General features: G+C 39.7%; 2 protein-coding genes across 2 annotated transcripts in view; one reads left to right on the top strand and one right to left on the bottom strand.

The window, feature by feature from the left end:
- Positions 1 to 11,986: 11,986 nt before the first annotated feature.
- On the bottom strand, positions 11,987 to 14,145 carry LOC121430057. Its single transcript, XM_041627331.1, has one exon. It carries the CDS (start codon positions 13,501 to 13,503, stop codon positions 12,403 to 12,405), a length of 1,101 nt encoding a protein of 366 aa, XP_041483265.1. The 5' UTR covers positions 13,504 to 14,145; the 3' UTR covers positions 11,987 to 12,402.
- LOC121430240 (laccase-2-like) overlaps positions 13,698 to 20,870 on the top strand; it is a 40,317-nt gene continuing 33,144 nt past the window's right edge. The window contains exons 1-2 of the mRNA XM_041627517.1: positions 13,698 to 13,775; positions 15,730 to 15,884. Of these exons, the coding sequence (XP_041483451.1) occupies positions 13,698 to 13,775; positions 15,730 to 15,884 (233 nt within the window). The remainder of the gene's footprint in view (positions 13,776 to 15,729; positions 15,885 to 20,870) is intronic.

Here is a 20,870-nt window from a genome sequence, read left to right as displayed (position 1 = left end):
TCTGCTGAACCGAGCATTACAGGTGGTGTTGACGATCTACGTGCAATTTCCTTATATTCACCAACACCAACCCCCAGAGATTGAGAAAATCGTTATTTCAAGTTCGGTGTTGGTGTTGAGGAACTGTAGTTCACGAACAGGAGGCGAACACGATGGAACACCCCCGTAAAATTATATATTACTGTTAGGATGAACGCAAATCATTAGAGTTTTACACATTTTAATGAAAAATAATATTTATGCTTTATGATTATTGCAGTGATTTTAACCTGTGCATTCTGTACGATAAGATTTTACTGCAATTTCTTCCCGATTTCACTTTCGTCATCGAGAATTTCTTGCGTATAAAGTTGACATGATCAGCAGCGCAGCGCAGAGGCGTGACGTCAATAGGATATCGATAACGCGATCAGTATCGCTCCTCTGAACTCAGCTCGGTTCAGCAGCCGTTTCACGCTCTCAACACCTACACCGAACTTGAAATCACCCAATGCCTTTCCAGGCGTCATGGGGAATAAGCCTACGTAGTCGTAGACCCTATAGGCCTAGTAGAAATAATTTTACTCCCAGTCCCAGTACGCCTCGAGGCTAGGCATGACAGGACCAAGTAATGGTGGTGAGGTATGTTAGCAGTACCACTGTACCAGGCGGTAGTACTAGTAGTAACCAGCCGGTGCGAAACTGCATAATCCTAGCATCATTACCCCCGATCTTGCCTTTTCTTGGAAAGGTCAAGGAGGGCTTCGTGAAACAGTTAGCAGACAAGTGAAGTACAAGTAGCTCACTATCTTTGATTTAGTCAAGAAAATATAGACTTAAAAGGGTGTTGAAAAACAGCCCACTGACCGGGCTACAATGCAAATCATTCTCACTGACACTGTCTCACCGCTGCCTTCAATACTAGCAAACCGTTGGCCGTCCTCGGCCGCGCACACCGCAGGTCAGCGCCCGCCCGTTAAGCGGGCGGGATCGGGAACAACGCCAGTGCACTGGCCGTACGGTGTACATGTAGCCTAGATGATTAAAACGTTGAAGAAATTTAAGTGCATGCCGCGCCAAACTACGAAAAATGGATCTAACTTACTGTTTTTGTTTAGCCTGTTGCGTGAATGTCTTAGACATCGTTGTCCGAATCTAATCCATATTTTGTTGGTTTTTGTGGAATTACTGACGGCCTCTTCATCAAGCTTCAGTTCAGATGAGCAGTTACGAAAGTTTTTTTTCAAAAATGGCGGAAACGGAACACGCGTGAAATACGCGTGCGCAAAGCTAGTTGCAATCCGGGGGGGGAGGGTTCTTAGTTTTTGCTTGGCAACAGTCAATCTGAATATTTTCGCCATCATATATATATTATTATTAACGTAAAGTAATTGAATAAAGTAAAATTAAAATATTTATTTCTTTTTCCTTTCTTTTTTCTTTTCAATGTCTTTTTTCTTTCTCTCTTTCCTTTTTTTAATAATATAGGATAGGATTTAAAAACTTGTTTCACAATTTGAAACCAGGGCTTTTACTGAAAATATATTATATAGGCCTACTAGTATGCAAGTAGGATGGAGATGACAAAGAAGGAAATGAGGAAAGTCACAGCTCCAATCCTATTTTTTATTTTATTTATTTTTAAAAACACGCATTTTATCCTGACTTGCGATCGAAGGTCCTTTTATAAGTTTCAAGTAGTAAAAGAAAATAATCTTAGATCAAGTGCCGGCAGGGTATTTTTATAAGGGGTGGGGGAACAAGACAATAAAGATAACACTTTGAAGCGAAACATAAATTTGCCGACTAGGTAAAAAAAAATATGACATCGTGACACTTTTGACACTTTAAGGAATGAAAATAGTTACAAAATATATAGATTCAAACTTCATACAAATTAGAAAAAAAGTATATAGATACAAACTTCATACACATTAGAAAAAAATCAAAATAAACTGTCAAGATATGTGAACAGAGATACAAGATCGTTCTTGCAATTAAAAAAAAATAGTTGCAAACTATAGCCTCACATCATAAAAATAGATTGAAAATATACAAATTTATTTGATTTAAAAAGAAATATATATAAACAAACCTGGCTAACATATTACAAGGTTGCAAAGATATAAACCGGGGATATAAAGCAGAAAATAAAGTAGGCCGAAAAATGGAAATTAAATATTTTAAGTTTTATTTTAATTTTATCCTATTTCACCTGTAAAAATAACAAGAAATAGTATGAATAGGAGAAAAAAAATTGAAGAAACCTACTAAAAAACAGTAAAAAAAAAAGAATAGTTAGAAAATAGGGGAAATGTATTTTCTCGCAACAAAAAAATTCAAGGGGCCAGTATCGCATTAAAACTTGGTTATCAAACATGTGAAACCAAAATTCTAGATGGCATTTTAACTGAGATTTATTTTTTAATCAACATTCAAAGCTGAATTTTCTTATGTTAATTGTTATGTGATGAACCCTAAATGGATGGTCCGGGCTGAAATATTCATTCACAAAGCAAAATGCTAACAATTTCATCAAAATCGGATAATAACGAAGTTATCGAACTAAGTTTATCAATATTTTGTGAAAACAGATATGTGCACATCGTCATGAATATTCATTTGGTGGGCTGCATGATGTGACATCCCCATTTTCCTTTTGTTTATGTTAAACATGAAATTATGATTGTTTCATTTTTTCAATACATGTGTAATGTGTCTCCATTGTGCTGAAGTTGCTGCATTAGATAACTAATGCGGTTGATCAGGTTGTCATTCCAATTGTTTAAGTTCTTGGTAGAAATATTTTGAATAAACCTAATTTAATATAATGTACAAAAGAACATGGGATATGACATCATCAGCCCACCTAATGAATACTCACGAGACATGCCAAAATGGATTTTTTTAATGTGAATATTGAAAATGCTTTAAAAGTCAACATAACTTCGTTATTTGTCATCCAATTTTGTTTAAATTTTAAGCGTTTCGCCTTGTGAATTTTACTCTATTTATTGAGATATATGAATATATAGCCTTGACCTTCCCTTTAATTATTTTCTTGTATAGTTAGAAAGAGATAGATTAAGTAGAATATACGTTCATGTTTATGTTTTTATTCATTAAATTGAAATTTAACCCGGTCTCCTCTTAACCAATTAAGCTCTACGGGTGTGTCCTGTATATTTTAACACGTACCCTTTTAGATGTAGTCACTTTTTTATCCTGTTTTTCATGAAAAATAAGTGGCAAACAAACAAAACAAATGATAATTGAAATTTAAAAGAGCGCACGAAAGAGAAATAACCCTGAAAACGAACAAGAGTTCTCAAAATATAAGTTGCCCATTTTTGGGTCAATAATTTTTCAATATTTTTCAGTTCGCGCTTTGCTCTTAGTTCTGATCTAGTACGTATAGTACCCTTTCTCGTAGAAATAGAAGCCATCAAACTTAAAAAGTCTGAGTCTCAGTAGGCATAACCACACCCTTCGCAAAAAAACCCTACACAATGGGACTTAGTGTTGGGGGACACGGACCCAAAAAAGTTTCACAACAAAGGAGAAAATATGGGAAAGAAAAAGTGGGTGAAATATAATTTTCAGATATGTCAAAATCTAGCTATCACAAAATTTAATTCTCATATCAAAAATTGTACTTTTTAAAATGAATGGTGCCCTTTTAAGCCATGTCCTCCTAAAAATATAAGACTCAATACGATACTGGCCTCTCCCGAAACTGAAGAAAAAGATAAATCCCTCACTGGAAATAAAACCTTATTTAGTCTGTGGTACAAACAGGGTTTCCATGCATGCAAGTACTGAAGGAAACTGAATTTCTCATGTACCACAGAAAATACACCATAACGTCTGTGATTCAGTTTCAGTCATATTTCTGGGGTGGCTGCATGAGAACTACCGCAGGAAACTTTGAAAGCACAGCACTGGGGTTGCCATATAGAATTTTAGAAGTGCCTTTAATAAGTCATAGGAAATATCAAAATCTTCAGGTACCACAGAAGTATGACAGAACTATCACAGACTGATACCACAGAAGTCCTGTCGTCATTCTGTAGTACTACCAGACGTACATGTATCATACAGGTACAATAGTATGGCAGGAAATTTTCAAATTTTCATGTACCACAGAAGTATGACAGAGTGATACCACAGAACTCCTGTCGTCATTCTGTAGTACTAACAAGTATGACAAAGGTATGACAGGAAATTTTCAAATTTTCATGTACCACAGAAGTATGACAGATCTATCACAGAGTGATACCACAGAACTCCTGTCGTCATTCTGTAGTACTAACAAGTATGACAGAAATATGACAAAGGTATGACAGGAAATTTTCAAATTTTCATGTACCACAGAAGTATGACAGAACTATCACAGAGTGATACCACAGAACTCCTGTCGTCATTCTGTAGTACTAACAAGTATGACAAAGGTATGACAAAGGTATGACAGATTACCACAAATGTACTACAGGAATTTTTTGTAAGGGTCGGCCCTGGTGGTCGCTCCAGTTCCTGGCCTCCGCAGGTTGCGATGTCTCTTCCACTCGGCCTCCGCAGACTGTGTTACCCCTCGATGAGTAGCCCCCAGATAAGAGAGATGTGGCTTCAACGAATTAGTGGACGAGATCGAGCCTCCAATGATGACATGAATTTTGACCAGTCATGTCGGTGGAGAACCGGCGGCAGCTTGGGTCGTTATCTCGTCACCGACGTAGTCCCTCAGTTTAAACTTAGACTGCCTACACGAACATCTGTAGTCTATTCTGGCTTAGGTGGTTCTCTTGAATTACCGAAATTAACCTCCTAATATACCCTACCGTTACTAGGTCTGACTGTAAAATTTCTATAAAGTAATTCAAAGGATTTCAATAACAGATGAGTGCATAAAGCAACACATTCTTAATAATAAAAGACACTTCCTGTGTATCTATACATCTACATTCATCAATGCTAGATCACTTTTGGTTATTTACAACACCTGTATGAAAATGCTTCGCCTAATAAGAAATATTTCTAACACCTGTATAAAATATGATATAAACCTGGTACACTTGTAATCTTAAGAGGGGGGTATCAATCGTTTCTGATGCTTGCTTTTAAAATATTCAAAACACATGTACCTGCTTGTATATAAGCCTTCTCTAATCTGGACCAGGCAAATATTTTAAACACATGTTTGAACTCTTCAAATGTATAATTAAATTTCTTTCCTGACAAATTGGTGTTCATTATTTCAATTTTTCCCAGTTTTGTGACATCTCAAATTCTACAAAAATCCTGGGACATAGTTTCCAGTGGAAAGCTGAAAGGGTGTGGCGTCCCTTGTCTCCAGAGCTTTTCAATGTTATGTGGTCTACAGTCATGTAGTCTGCATACATTCTATTTTGTTGGTAGTGGTTTGGGGTCTTGTGGTGAGCAGGCATGCTGGTGCACAGGCATGATCACAACCGATCAAGCACTACCAGCATGGCTATTAGAACTCAATAAATTCGAAAGGTTCTGAATCTCTTAGTTAACTGTACACAAGATGTTTCAATTGCTATTTTAGAGTCAGATAATGTGTCCTCTCTGGAAAAGTTACTTGATAATGAAGTTTGATGAAATACCAAAATTTTCAAGATATCGTTATTATTTGTGGAGCATATAAAGAAATACACTTGTTGATTTAGCTGGTATCCTCATAGTTGTATCACATATGGCCCCATTGTTTGTAATGTAGAGTGAAATGCAGCACTATGTTGAGAAATTTAGGATGAGGATGTCTTTGTTAGCCTTTTATTCATGTCACCTTATTGTAAAACTTAAATGTCACTCTTTTGTAATAATTGGCTCATGTGTGACATATGTAAAGTATTTCATCTTCATATAATTCAGGGTTCCCCGAGAAATTTGAAAACAAAATTCCATGACTTTTATGTGGAGTTAAGGTGAATTCAGGATCCTAATTTCAATATCCCTGGAAAATAGTTCACTTTTGTGACATGATCTGCATGCTATGCTCTGAAAATTTGGAAATAGTTCATGGAAATCTTTCAGTTCAAGAAATTGCATGAGTTTGTGTTCAAGGCAATAGGTGGTTTCAAACCGCCTCGATCACAAGAATCCCCGTTAAATTACGAGAACTTTTTGAGACTAAAAAATACCGCCCCGAAACATATTCTTCGGGATAAGTTCCTGAAGTTACGAGCATGCGCAGTATGGTCTGATAAATCACTAGCCCAGCAGCCACCCACAGCACCCGCGCCCAACGACGCCCAACGACACGCTGGGCTTAAAGTTCCCGTAAATTGCTTTCACATTGCCAAAATACCTGGTATCTTCTGATCGTGGTAAATTTCTCGATCAGAGAATGGCTGGAATTGCCGAACTTCGAGGCGGTCTGAAACCACCTAATTTTGAATCTTGATGTTGGTGAAACAAAATGGTACTGTACCCTGGTCAGAAACAGACCATATACCAATTGGTGGTTTCAAACCGCCTCGATCATAAGAATCCCTGTAAAATTACGAGAACTTTTTTAGGCAAAAAATACCCATTAATTATTCCTGCATTCACATCGCCCCGAAACATACCCTTCGGGATAAGTTCCTGAAGTTACGAGCATGCGCAGTATGGTCTGATAAGCAGGCAAGGCGCGAGATTCAAAATCACTAGCCCAGCAGCCACCCACTTTTAGACACGCTGGGCTAAAAGTTCCGGTAAATTGCTTTCACATCGCCAAAATACCTGCGACCTTGGAAAAATCCCCGCGAAAGTTCTCGTAATTTCGCCAAGTACCTACTATTTAGCGGGTATTTTCTCTTGGGGAAATTACGCATAGTTTGCTTTCACATTACCATGATTACCAAAGTACCTGGTATTCCTGGAATACCTGGAACTGACGAACTTCGAGGCGGTCTGAAACCACCTTATGATAATACATGTAGATGTACATGTCATGAGTAGGTAGTTGGTGGAATGGATGGTTGCGAGGGGAGGTTATGGAGGTATTCTAATATTTCTCGAATTAGAATATATATTACTCAATCGGCCTATAACAATGCAATTCGTTCTCTAGTTCTGTCCCGTTTAGATTACTGCAATGGTCTTCTCTCTAACATCCCCATTAATCAAGTAGATCGCATTCATAGGCTTCAAAGTTTTGCAACTCGAATAATCTATCTAGTAACAAGATTTCACTTCTCTAAACCACTCCTTAAATCGTTACACTGGCTTCCCATACGACATCGTATAGTTTTTAAGTTACTTTTGTTAGTTTTTAAGTCTCTTTATCAGCAGGCACCTTGATATCTGGGTGATTGTTTGACCCTATACACCCCTCGCAGGAATGTACGAGCCTCCAGTAACCCATTCCGTCTCACATATAAAATCACTAAAAAACTGGCTGGAGATTTTTACCGTAACCGCTTCTAAATATTGGAATCGCTTACCTTTTACTCTTAGACAATCACCATCTGTTGCTTCATTTAAAAAGGGACTTAAACCCTTTCTTTTTTCCAATCCCAATTTTTAGGATTGCAAGGTTCATTTTTATAGTTGTAACAATTTTTTTTCTTGTTATGAGCGCTTTGGGCCATTCTGGGAAAAGTGCAGTATATAAATGATAATAATAATAATAACAATATGGAGGCCATCGTAATTTGTCTGATTTTGGAAACCGTGCCAGAAAGACAGTCATGGAAAGCAGCAATTTAGTCATGGAAAAGTCATGGAATTCTGTTTTCGAATTTCTGTTGGAACCCTGAAATCGTAATTTGAATGATAATTCCATGATAAAATATGGCTAATGGCGAATACTTAGCACGTGTGAAACCAAACTAGAACATCTCAGTGAAATTGATAATGTAAAGAACTAAACATAGCTAATCCTATTGTCCTTTCCACTGCCTCTACCAGGCCCATTGTCCACCAAGAATCATTGTATATTATAGAACACCAATCAAGGCTCTGCCCAATGCCTACATACCGAAGTTTAACTAAGACATTCTGGAATATTCTTATGTTTCCGAAGAGAAAAACCTAACTAAATACCTAAATGATTGAATATACATGTAATTTCTCTATTAACAATTCTTCTTATATATAACAAATGAAAAGCAGTCTTGCCTGCATTATGCAATTATAACAGCTGTGTTGAATTTTGAAAACTACCAAGATAAATAAGTTTTCACAAAGGGAGGCAAAACATGCATTAGGTTTGTTGACCTCAAATGACTCTTGTCCTTGATTGAGAAACTTGCTATCAATTTCAAATAATTTGTAATATCAAATGATAGAATCATATCTGTTTCATCTAATTTTATAAAGTATTTTGAAAATAATAAACAAAATATTTATTTCTAACATGGTTTATCTCAACCCAGACAAAATACACGAGAGGCGAGTAAATGCAGTTTCCGTGGAGTTTAATAAATTGTTTCTGAAAAGCATCTTCCAAATGATGTATACCGAAATGTAAAATGAAGTGGCATTAAATAAAGCCAAAATAATATAATGCAAGAATTAAAACATAATAATACATGTATAAACGTAAAGCCTCCTGAGATGTGTCATATGCGAAAAAATATAAGTTATTAAACCCAATCTCCTCAATTGAAAATTAAAACAGTCCATCCACATTCATGACAAAGACACCAGTTTGTCATGTTGGCCAAATGTGGGAAACGTAAAAATCCATCTGCAAAGCTACGAAGCAAAGATTCCCGTTTGCAACACGAGCTTATGCAGGAAAACTTTTAAAACAGAAACTAGTGCTCAGAAGCCCCACCAACGGCCCCGAACTAGAATGTGAACGAGGCAACGTTAATGTTCGGTCCTAAATGGAATTCGCTGGTGGCCTCATCCAAATCGGGTGACGAACCACGCCCCGTTCACATTATAACCTGAGGAGTGGAATATACGAAATTGGTCTAAATAACTGAAAATTATTATCTCAGGAAGCCCATAATAAGTGAAGAATCATAATGTGTTGTGGCAAAAAATGGAATGCCGCCAAACGGGATGACTCATCGTCAGCCCGCCGCCACAACACAATATGATGCAATAGTTCCAACCATGCTGTATGTACAAGGTCCACGCTAAGAAGCTGGGAAAGAGGGGGGGGGGGGGGTGCATTAAACGAACGGGGATGCATTATACCATTATACCATCTAGCAGGAATATTGCTCTTTCAGTTCACTGGCGAAGAGTCTAATGTTCTATGAAAGGGGGGGGGTGGGGCTTATCAACTAAATAGTGAAGTTGCGGTAACTTGAAATCTCATGAGTCCACGTGTGAGTTCTGGATAATGTATTCAGGTTACAACCGCTCATAAAAAAGGTCCAATCGTTCGCGACGACCGAGCCAGCGATTGCTTGACGGAGGTAAAACAGCTGTTTGTCCAGTGATATCGCTCCGCGACAAAGAAATCAAGGGTCGATCCTCATGTTCGCGGATGTATTGAGCTTTAGGACTCGGGCACGCGCCGAGTTGTGAGGGCCCGCCCCCATTTAGAGCGGGTCTGACCACGTCAGCGAAAAGTGATTCGCCCCTTCCTCTCGTACGATTCCATGGAAGGCTGACACGGCCCACGTTGAAACTCCAAATAACTGCACATGGAAGAGAGAAAAGGAAAGAAACAGCGGCACCAATTGTGCATTCTAAAGGGGGGGGGGGTTACATAATTACCATAAACATGATAAGAGTAGCAAAGCCCACAGTCTAATAAGAGAGGGCGAGCAAGTCTGTCTGCGCCCATGGAGCTATTATTGGGTAAAGTAACCATCGCCGTCACCATGGCAACAAGCGAGAGAGAGAGAGAGAGAGTAAAGATAATATATACTGCTTGTTAGAGGGTGTCAAAACAAATTCATAAAACATTAGGTCGATATTAAATTTTGCACGAACTGGTATTTAAAACAGAAAGGCGATAAACATACTGGCAAAAATTGCTTAAATTAAGGGGGGATAGGTTGTCGAATATACAATCTGTGTGTGTTGGAAGCCCAGCGCCCCATATTCTGAATGCAAACATCGGGAACACCCGCCATGGCTGCAGAAGTTGCAGCCCCAATACGGAAAGAATGGGAAGAGAAGTGAGCAACGGGTAAACCGCAAAAAGTAATGGCACGTCTTAAAACTTTGCCAAAATTGTGCCTCGTTAGGGGTGACGAGTCAAAATGACGGAAAAAGGCAGAGCCGCACGAGCTCCGCAGAGCGAGGTAATCATTTACAGCGCGAAGTGGGCATAAATACGAAACAACATTCTGTGGAATTAAAATCGAGCATCACGGTCTAGTTTGATCTGTTTTAGACTTCGCAATCATAATGCGCAATTTTGCTTGATTACCCATTCCTTGAATAATAACATCTTTTTCTGATAAAGGAACGGGTTCATGTCTAGATCGAGACGTGAACTCCCCTACTCGAAGAAAACCAAAGAAAGCGATTAAAAAGGCAGCCCGAAACAATGCCAAATCATACGTATTAACACATACGTGAGTCAATGAATTTAGGATGGTTTTGAGAATAGGTAGAGTAATGGGACACCGGGTATCGCGGCGAGCGTTTTTTCCGTCGGCACCCGTCTACCAGCCGCCGGATTACAAAAGCGTCAGTCACGTCAGGCCAACCCAATGTTTGCATCGTAAAAGCCAGGCCTGAAATATAAGTACTTATTGTTGCCCCCGCATACCCATTCCAAGAGAGATAAGCAATAAATTGAGCAACCTGCTCAACGTCAGGAGCTATACTTATATCATAATGATATTGCAGCCGAAACTGCTTAAACACAGACCAAGCGTTCCTATAAGTATGATGAGTGCTGTGCGCCCGCGAAGAAAGCAACAGATGCTCTCTCTCTATACGAAGCTGCTCCAAAGATGGGCGGGAAGCTTGCTGCCAGCCAGATCTGCGCCTGGAGCTAACCTGCGAAACCTGTCCATCTGAAAACGAGAGAGGGCATCAGCCTTTTCATTGCGAGAGCCTGGCACGTAACGTGCTTTGAACATAATATTATGCTCCAAACAGAGAACTACAAGCAAACGAACCAGTTTCATTACACTAGGACATTTCGAAGTTAAGGAATTAACAACATGAACAACTGTTTGATTATCTGACCAAAATAAGACCTTAGAATTAGCTAGCAGAGCCCCCCACATACGTATACCGACTACTATTGGGAAAAGCTCTAGAAAAGCAATGGAATAATTTTTCTCCAGTATTTCAGCTGGCCACCTCCCTTGAGCCCACTTATCCTGGAAGGATATACCAAAGCCAATGCTACCCGCAGCGTCAGTAAAGAACTGAAAATGAGCATAAGTTACCCATGTTGAGTGTGAAAACATAACCGTGCCATTGAAATCGGACAGAAACGTAAGCCAGGCCTGCATGTCCTCTTTCGCGCCGCGTGAAAGCCTTATCCGGAGGTTGGGGGTGCGGACCCCTTTAGTAAGATCGATAAGTCTCCTGAGGAAGGCTCTCCCGGGAGCCACGGCTTTACACACGAAATTAAGGCTGCCAATTAGCGACTGCAACTGCCGCAACGAGAGCTTATCTTTCTTAACAAAGTCAATGAGCATTGCCTGTAACACGTCTACTTTCTCCTTGGGTACCCGAACTTTCTGCTCAGCCGCGTCAATTTCAAGCCCTAAAAATGTGATAGTGGGAACGGGCCCTTCAGTCTTCTCCTCCGCTATTGGGACGCCAAAAACCTCGCACATTGCCTTAAAATGAAACATCAAGGAACGACATTCCTGCTGTGTTGCGCCAACGAAAAAGAAATCATCCAAATAATGCAAAATTTGCTCTGAATTTGCAATTTCACGGCAACATGACTCAAGAAAAGTGCTAAAACGCTCAAAATGGGCACATGAAATTGAGCAGCCCATTGGCAAGCATTTATCGAAGTAATACGCGCCATCAATGCAAAACCCTAGAAGGTCAAAATCGGAGGGATTTACTGGTAGTAAACGAAAAGCGGATTTGATATCGGTTTTTCCCATGAGAGCATTAGTTCCCAAGCGAGCAACGAGATCAACCGCTTTGTCGAATGAAGTATAATTCACGGAACATAACTCGGAATCAATGTGGTCATTAACCGAAGCCCCGCGAGGAGAGGATAGATGCTGAATTAGCCGGAATTCTCCCGGATTTCGCTTGGGGACGAGCCCTACCGGGGAGCAGCGAAAGTTATCGAAAGGCGGGTCTTGGAAAGGACCTGACATTCTCCCTAAACTAACTTCCTTACCAACTTTCTCCAACAGCATGCCCATATGCTCCCTAGCCGATGTCAAATTACGCGAGAACACAGAGCGACGCTCGCCTGTGAAACCCAAGGAAAAGCCAGACCTAAACCCAGAAATCAGAAACGCTGCGTTCTGTTTATTATGGTGCCTTTGAAGAAATGGGAGCATGCTGCAAAGTTTAATTGGAGTTGGAGCTAGGTTTCTGTTTGGCAACTGCAGCGGCAGAATTGCAGGCGTGTGAGCCATGTGCTGCTAAAGAGCATTTTCCGCACCGGTGAGCATAACGGCAGGCAATGCGTTGACATGACCCAGCGTTAAAGGCGAAACAGACTGGTGAGGAGCGGGAGGGGGCAGGCGCGGCGCCAGGGGCCCGAGTTGCCCCTTGTCTATTGGCATATCCAGAGAATGGGAAATTACCCCGCCGGAACGACCGGTCGTATGGCCGAAAGGGCTGGTTACCCCCAAAAGAAGAAAACATTGCTCGACCGGGAGTCGAAGCTACTGTCAGCCATAGCTCGGTGTCTATGACAGCCCAGGAACGATGTGGATGACGGGCCTGACGTAACCGAAATTGAATGTCATAGGCCCGCCAATTGAAACCCCAAAAACGCACAATAGAACGAACGATATCTATATACTTCAGGAGCTCGCGCGCACGCATACAGTGTCGCTCCAAGTATATAGACGCGTAAATAAGGAACGCAGATGTCCACTGCTCTATGCTCGCGATCACCGGAGCCTTACTTTGGGGGCGAAGCATTAAAGCTGACCCGGAGGCACAAAGGCTTAAGGCCTGCAACTGGGAACCTTCCTCACTTAAGCTTTCCCTTTTTAGCAATCCACCTAACTCTACAAACTCACCCTTCCAAATCTTCTCCTTAACACTAGAAGGCACCTCCCCGCCCAATTCATCACACACGCAGCTAAGCATATCTGGCTGTGTAGGAAAAGGAGGGTTGAGGGCTGGTGTAAAATTATCATGACTATTAAGCCCCTCAGCTACAGGGGCAGGAGGGATAGAAGGGGGAGCTTGAGATTGACTTTGGGGAATGACCGGATCTTGTGGAGAAGTCACAAGAGGCCAGGAACCCCCCATTGTCCCGAACTCACCGTTGCTTGTCGACGCCGAACTTCCAGCAGCCAGGCTCTGCGTCGAACTAAAAACTTGGCCGACGTCTGTCGCGAGGTCGACTGGAGAAGGCTGGCTGCCGGCATCTCGGACCGAACGACGAGTAGACTTCCTCTGACTTAACTTTTTGCCGGGCTTAACCTTAGGCATGATTAGAATATGCGGGATGGCGATGAAATTGAAAAATCCTAAGAGCAAACTGTGAATCCTAACAACTCAAAAGTTCAATCCGGTAAGATCCAACAAACGGATATAAACACAAAATATGTACAGGTATGTTCCCAGATAAGGAAAATAATTCTCAACTGCGAAGCGTTCTTTAATAGCTATACGATTGGGTTAAAATGACAATTAGCAGGATCACAGCTAAAGAGTCCAACGAACGGATAACAAAAATACAGGAAGTATGTGGCACAAAACAGGTGAATTGAGATAAAAGATGCTTTCCACTCGACTCCACGAAGAAGAATGCTAACTTGTTAGAAATTGGATTTTGCCCCCTCCCGAAATTACCACGTCAGCTAACGCGACGTAGCATCTTTAGCCACGCCTCCTTGTGATGTCCGAACTACCAAAATTCGCAATGCAACATTTTTGGGCCACGCCTCCTCGTGAAGTCCGAACAATACCATATTTGGCATCGCAACATATCTCCACCAGGCCAAAGGAATTCGCCTGACCAGGCCCCTTCCTTGTAAACACCTGTTACGTACCGCTGGCGAGATATGTTGTTGTCCAGCTAGTCTGACCTGAGATAACCTCTCATTAACTCGCTTTGCGCGTTAAGAGGTATTATTGAACAAAAATAAACTTTGACCTTGAACCATTAATCTCTAATTAGGCTCATCAAATTTCTGCCGCCAACAGCAACAAGTTCCTACTTCTCTTATGCATAACGACAAGAAATGAAATAAAGATAGAATGATAATAATAATGCTAATAACAACGATAATTATGTTATTATTAATGATGATACTCGTCATCTGTAACAAGATCAGAATGTCCGATGGACTTCATTCCATGAACAATGTATATCCCTTATGCAATGCATGTGCAGTGACTGCCATCGCAACACACGTGCCATTCAGCTACTCATACAATAAATCAAATTTTACATGGAAATCTTTCTTTTTCTAACCGTTTTAGTATAATATTTTGTGCAACAAATAACAATGAAATATTTATTAATTAAGATGTAATTTCCTTTTTTCATTACAGGAAACTAATGTACAATCATGAATCAAACATAAATAAATATTGATCTTACATCTCTTGAGATTGCGATAATTCCGAATGATAGTATCCAAATAAACGTCCAAAGTAAGCTTCGGAATTTAATCCAAGTTGGTTGGCGAACGATGAAACCGATGTTGAAGCACGATGAATAACAAGAGTCACTGTAACGAGTTGAAATGTCCGTAAAGACGATGTTGATGATGATTAACAGTCAATTTCAACAATTCATGGGTTGAAGAGTGTTTATAAAACAGGTTGATGATCTCGATGAGAACTGAGAATTCCTCTCTCAAAATAACTGCAAACACTTAATTGATGGCGGGTAAATAATTCCACAGAATATTATTATTCCAGGTTGAAATAAAGTCTGCTCTGACATAAAGTCTGGCGTGAAACTCTTAGCTCCGATCTGATGAAGTGATATGGTATGATATGATGATGTCCTTGAAGAATCTGCCAGCTTTATATACTAATTAGAACTATTCTAGAGACTTCTAGTATTCTCTACATTTAGAACATTCTCCTTCTTTCTGGAGCATTCTACATTTCTAAAACATTTTTGAATGACCTTAGTGAAATTAACAACATAGCTAATCCTATTGTTCTCTGGAATCCTTTTGTGTAGCAATCTATTGTTTGGCAGTCTCTATTCACAAATAAAACTCCTTGGCATTTAAATAGGCGAGGCCTGCATAACAAAAGCTTTTACAAAGATATTCTAGAATGTTCCTTATCATAAATGAATGTAATTGCTCTTACAATTCTTCTTAATATATGTAACATTGGCTTGAAACTGATGGCAAAATACTTTTAAGTATCATCTGTACATACATGTATATATCAGAATATCTTATTTTTTTCACATGATTTCTTAAAAAAACTGCCGAATTTCGCCGAACATTCCCCAATTCCGCTTTATTTCATTGGGAAGCTTCTAACGGAAAACAATCCCGGAAATTTTGCAACCCTATATTTACTACAAAACATTACAGTGGTGTCCCTGACCCCACAACCCCCCCCCCCCCGTCGAGTGCCGTCAGCATTATCATTAATTATTGTTTTAAAAATGTGATTCTGACAAGTTGTTGTCCATTGCATAACAATACCCGCTCCCTGTTGTTTCTCTTCTTCTTACGAAAGGGTTTTCGATATCGATTCCGGGTCATCAGCAATGCAATCACCAATGCTGCCTTGAAGGTGAGCGTAGATGGTCATAATTTAACCATCATTGCTAGCGATGGAGGCGACATCGAACCTGTAGACGTTGACGCATTTGTCATATATGGCGGTGAAAGGTAAGCTTATTTCGATAAACTTCATCAGGTCATTATTATTATCATCAATATTGGCAATATCCATTGGCAAAGAAAAACACAACTGATACTTTAATAAAACTCGGAAAAGGTACAGCCACTGGGACCCAAGGAATGAAAAAGGAATAGTTTAATAACACGAGTCTCATGCTATATATGTCTTGACTCTAGTAAAAGCAAACATAAGAAAGAACTGAAATAGTAAAATCATGATAACAATAAGCCATAAGACTTTTGACGACTGCGTTCGGGTAGCGGGATTGGATTGCAGTAGAGTGGCCATGGCTTTGCCCCCCCCCCCCAAAAAAAAAAAGGAAAATACGTTCCGCCGCCCTTGGTTGAAACATGTATCGTTTTCATGGCTAACTGCAAAAATCCCTTTACATGTCCCTTTTAGATCAGGTCAAAGCTTATAATTAAAATTTCTGCTCGCGCTTCTTGCTCGCAGCTGTTATCTAGTGACAAAGCCATCTTGCTTTGAAGATCACAAACATATTGCCCATCATATTTTCAACAAAAATATGGCTCGTGCTTCGTGCTCGCGTTATTTGAAAGGGCTTAAAATATTATTACATATTTACTTTTTTTATAGGAAACAAACAAACAAAAAATAAACTTTAAGATGCCGATCCGGGAAATTATGGGTTAAAAAAATTTGCCACCTCCCCCTATTGGCGAAAGTTGGATCCGCCAGGGGGGGGGGGTAGCAGGGGGCACTTGTACCCCCAAAAGAAATAACAGGGAAATGCTATTTTTCCACAATGGGAAATTCTTTTTTTTTCAAGATAAATACTCTTTTCAAAGAAGTGCATTTCCTTTCACCTCTTTAAACCATTTGCTTGGGCAACATTTCCTCAGATAAAATCGAAATTAAGCGTATGCTCGATCTGGGGGCCGTTGCAGAAAGAGTTGCAATCAATCCCAACTCTAAAAAATTCAGGCGCAACTTGATTTTCAACCAATCAACAGCCCGCATTTTGGACTTGCGATCGATTTTTTGGCTAGCGTTTAAACGCAACTCTTTCTGCAACGCGCCCCAGGGCGCCTATTCTTAAATAAACGCATGCTTTGGCCACAACACACACATGTATCATCGTTTGTTATTTATCATTGCATAGTATCCTGTTATCTTGCAAGGACAACACCGTTCTTGTTACCAAAATGAATTGATTTCATTTCCGGAAATACGAACCTTGTTTCGTTTTCGGACTAACGAACCTTCGGAATCACGAACATCATTTCGTTTTCGGATTAACGAACCTTATATAGTTTTCGGATTATCAAACCTTCGGAACAACGAATCTTATTTCGTTTTCGGATTAACAAACCTTCGGAACAACGAGCCTTATTTCGTTTTCGGAATAACGCCACAAATGTTCGGATTAACGAACCTTTTTCGTTTTCGGATTAACGAACATCGAGGTATAGGCAATTTACGTGTTTCGGAATTACGAACTTTCGGAATAAGAGCATTCGGAATTACGAAGTGTAACCAAAATTTCAATACACTGGTCTAAAAAGGGAATTAATAATGACAGTTTGCAGTGACTCATGACGAGGATATTGCGGGCGCAAGCTTAAAATTTCAATAAAATGATCTGAAAAGCGACCTGCTCTTTGAGTAGGTCTACTTTTGAATCCATGGGTATCTGATCAAGCTATTTAAGTTAATTCATACTTTGATTTCACGACCTGAGAAGCGGACATTCTGAGCACTTTTGACAAAGTTGGCAATTTTTTGCGAGCCCGAGATGATTTTTTTATTTTGACACGAAAATGGGACATTATATGCACATTTTCTAATAATAGAAAAGGATTAATATTTTACGAAATAAATGAGGCGAGCTCGAAGAGCGATCCCCCAAGCCCCCATTATAGTCCGATCCAGAAAAAAAGGCATTTTAATCGTCTTTTCAATAAAAAGAGCACATTGTGTAACCCTGGTGTATCGAAGAAATTGCACCGGGGGCGCGGGGGAGGGGGTTTACTTTTGCGCCCCTATGAACTCTTCACGTGGCAAACATAGGTGCCTCAAATGTATGTTGAATTATCTTATTTCATTATAATGTCAATAAAGGAAGTCGAAGACCGCAAAAAAAATGTGTTCACGATAAAAAAATTATCCATGAATTAGTCTTGCAGCCCAGAAGACTTGTTCAACCGAAAGCCGGACAAGCAAATGACCACATAGCTGGATCGCAGTGACCCTGAAGTTTACAAAAATGCATTGCTGTCGGGTTTTATCCGTGGTCCTTCCGCCGAAGTGACGTAATATATGACGTCACCACAAAATGGCCCTATTTCACCATTTTTTAGACATTCTACATATAGCATGAAGTCAAGGGAAATATCTCAACCAAACCATGTTTTTTTTTATTAAACTTTTAAAAGGTATTGTTTAAGTAATGTACAAGTGACATAACAAAATTTAGAAACAGAAACTATTGTTTACATTTGCAAACTAGGTCATGAAATTTATATATTTTTAGTATGGGAGATTTCTTGGTTAAAAAATTGTTGAAAATCGGACCAGAAAATTATTTTCTGTTTTGATGTACTTGTTTCGATATGTTTCCCATCAAGCATAATAAAATTCTCATTATCTATATCCGTACTTTAAAACAAATCTATGTCAGTCATTCGAAATGACATTATAAACTGTGGTTTCAGCGCCCTTTTCAATATGGTGCTTACATAGAAATCATGCGTTTTGGATCTGTTTTTAACCATATAGCTGAGGTGTGTGAACGATATGCCTACTTTATCGACGTTTCCTGCATTTTGCATGGTATTAAATATTCCCACTGAGCAGTCTATAGGCTACGTTTATAGCCTAGTTTTCAACAACGAACCAATACAACGCATGACTGCATTATTGTAGTAAAGTCGGAAATGGGGGTTCCTGTGCACCATATTTTTAATCAACATTTTAGTTTTGCCTGAAGTGTCTAGTTAATAAATCTAGATGCTCCCTTTGCCAAAAAGTGTCCCATGGGTTTAATAATTGATAACTTTGGCGGCCCTCTTGGATTAAAAAAAAATGAGAATCAATAATTTCCATGTTTCTTGCACAGAGTCTGATAATAGAACAATCTTAAGCTGTATTGACTTCAGATATGCACAAGTAAATGCAATTCTGATTCCAATTTGACACATGGTATAGGTTTGTTGAAAACTAGGCTGAAAACGTAGCCTATAGACTGTCCGGTGGGTAATCAATCTTTTCTGAAATCATTATTAGTTAGCAGAGACATAGGATGAAAAGATGTTGTTTGGAAGATTTACATACTATGCAAAATTCTGAAAACATCAGTAAAGTAAGCAAATCGTTCGCACACCTTAGCTATGTGGTGAAAATAGGCCCAAAACGCACGATTTCTATGTCCGCACCATATCAAAAAAGGGGCTGAAATCACAGTCTATAATGTCATTTACAATAACTGACATGCATTTCCTAAAAGTGGAGATATAGATGAGGAGAACAATATTATGCTTCACAGGAAATACGTCAAAGAAAGTACACTAAACAAGAAACAAATTCTGAATCGATTTTCGACAATTTTTGAGGCAAGAAATCTCCGAAACTAATGATATGCGAATTTTATGACTTAATTTGCAAATGTAAACACTAATTTCTGTTCTTGAAATTGTGCATTTTTATTAAACAACTTTGTAGCAAGTTTGCCTTGGCTGAGATATTTTCCCTGGACTTCATGCTTTGTGTAGAACGTAAAAAATGCTGAAATAGGGCCATTTTGTAGTGACGTCATACATTGCCTCATTAATCATTATCATCAATATCCATGATTTTCGTCTTCGGCTGCATGCATTAGACAGGTCCAGATTTGAGATAAAGACAACGTTAATGCCCTAGCCTAGGCTATAGCCATAACCTAGCCTAGCATTTTCTCTTGTCATTAAGTCCAAGCGTCTGCGTAGTCTTATTCCGAAGACAAAATTCATGAATATTCATATTGATGTCCACAACTGCGGTGGGAAAAAGAATAAATTCACGTCCGGCTTTCGGTTGAATGAATCTCCTGGGCTGCCGAAATAAACATATGGTAATACCACATTTCGAAAAGAATAAATTCGACGAGAGAGCGTAGAATTTTAAGCACGTTGGGGTTTCATTTTCGTTTTAACTTCTCATCAGAGTAGGCCCTATAAAAATTATGTGAGTGGGAACTGTTATTACTTTACCAGAAGTGGATTCCACCTATGCCAATAGGGGGAGGGGAGGGGCAAAAAATATTTTTATCTATATGTTTCTCTATCTGACATCTAAGCACTTTTTTAACCGTGACACTGACGGGTATACGTATATCTGTGCGAGCGCAAAGCGCTAGCTGAAAAAATGACATTCTGACCTCAAATGTGGAAAGTCTATATAAAGCACTTTCGTTAATCAAGAACAGGGTGGGTATCTATCTCAACATTTTATGCGAGACATTTTTAGTATTTCTTATAACCATGAAGAAGATGCGTGTCTATATGAAAAATTGATGCGAGCGCAAAGTGCGAACTGTTCAAATTTTGATATTTTGACCTAAGATTATGAACAGGATGGGCATCTAACAAACCATTAATTGTTGATGCAATCGCGAGCGAAAAAAACCTAATGTTTCACATGAGTTCCCCCCCCCCCCCCCCATCAAATTGACGCCCCAAAGTTCGGACATCAATTAGACGCCCCAAGGACAAACATTAAATTGGCACCCAAAAGGTTGGACATGAATTGGGCGCCACTCCCTAGTTTGAGCATGAATTTGGCGCACCGGGACGAACATCAATTCGGCGCCCCCTAGGTCGGACATCATTTTGGCTCCCCCCAAGTCGAACCTCAATTCAGCGCCAATCTATGTCGAACATCGATTCGGCGCTCAAAGGTTGAAGATTAATTCGGCATCCCTATCTCAGACTTCAATTCGGTGCCCCTCTCCTATGTCGAACGTCAATCCGGTGACC

The sequence above is a fragment of the Lytechinus variegatus genome, chromosome 16 (assembly GCF_018143015.1).
Source record: "Lytechinus variegatus isolate NC3 chromosome 16, Lvar_3.0, whole genome shotgun sequence".
NCBI lineage: Eukaryota > Metazoa > Echinodermata > Echinoidea > Temnopleuroida > Toxopneustidae > Lytechinus > Lytechinus variegatus.
The sequence above is the reverse complement of the archived record's forward strand: the minus strand, read 5'-3'. Positions and strand labels throughout refer to the sequence as shown.

Coding starts and splice junctions, on each gene's coding strand:
- LOC121430057 (XM_041627331.1), bottom strand. CDS start 13,503: ATGCCTAAGGTTAAGCCCGGCAAAAAGTTAAGTCAGAGGAAGTCTACT.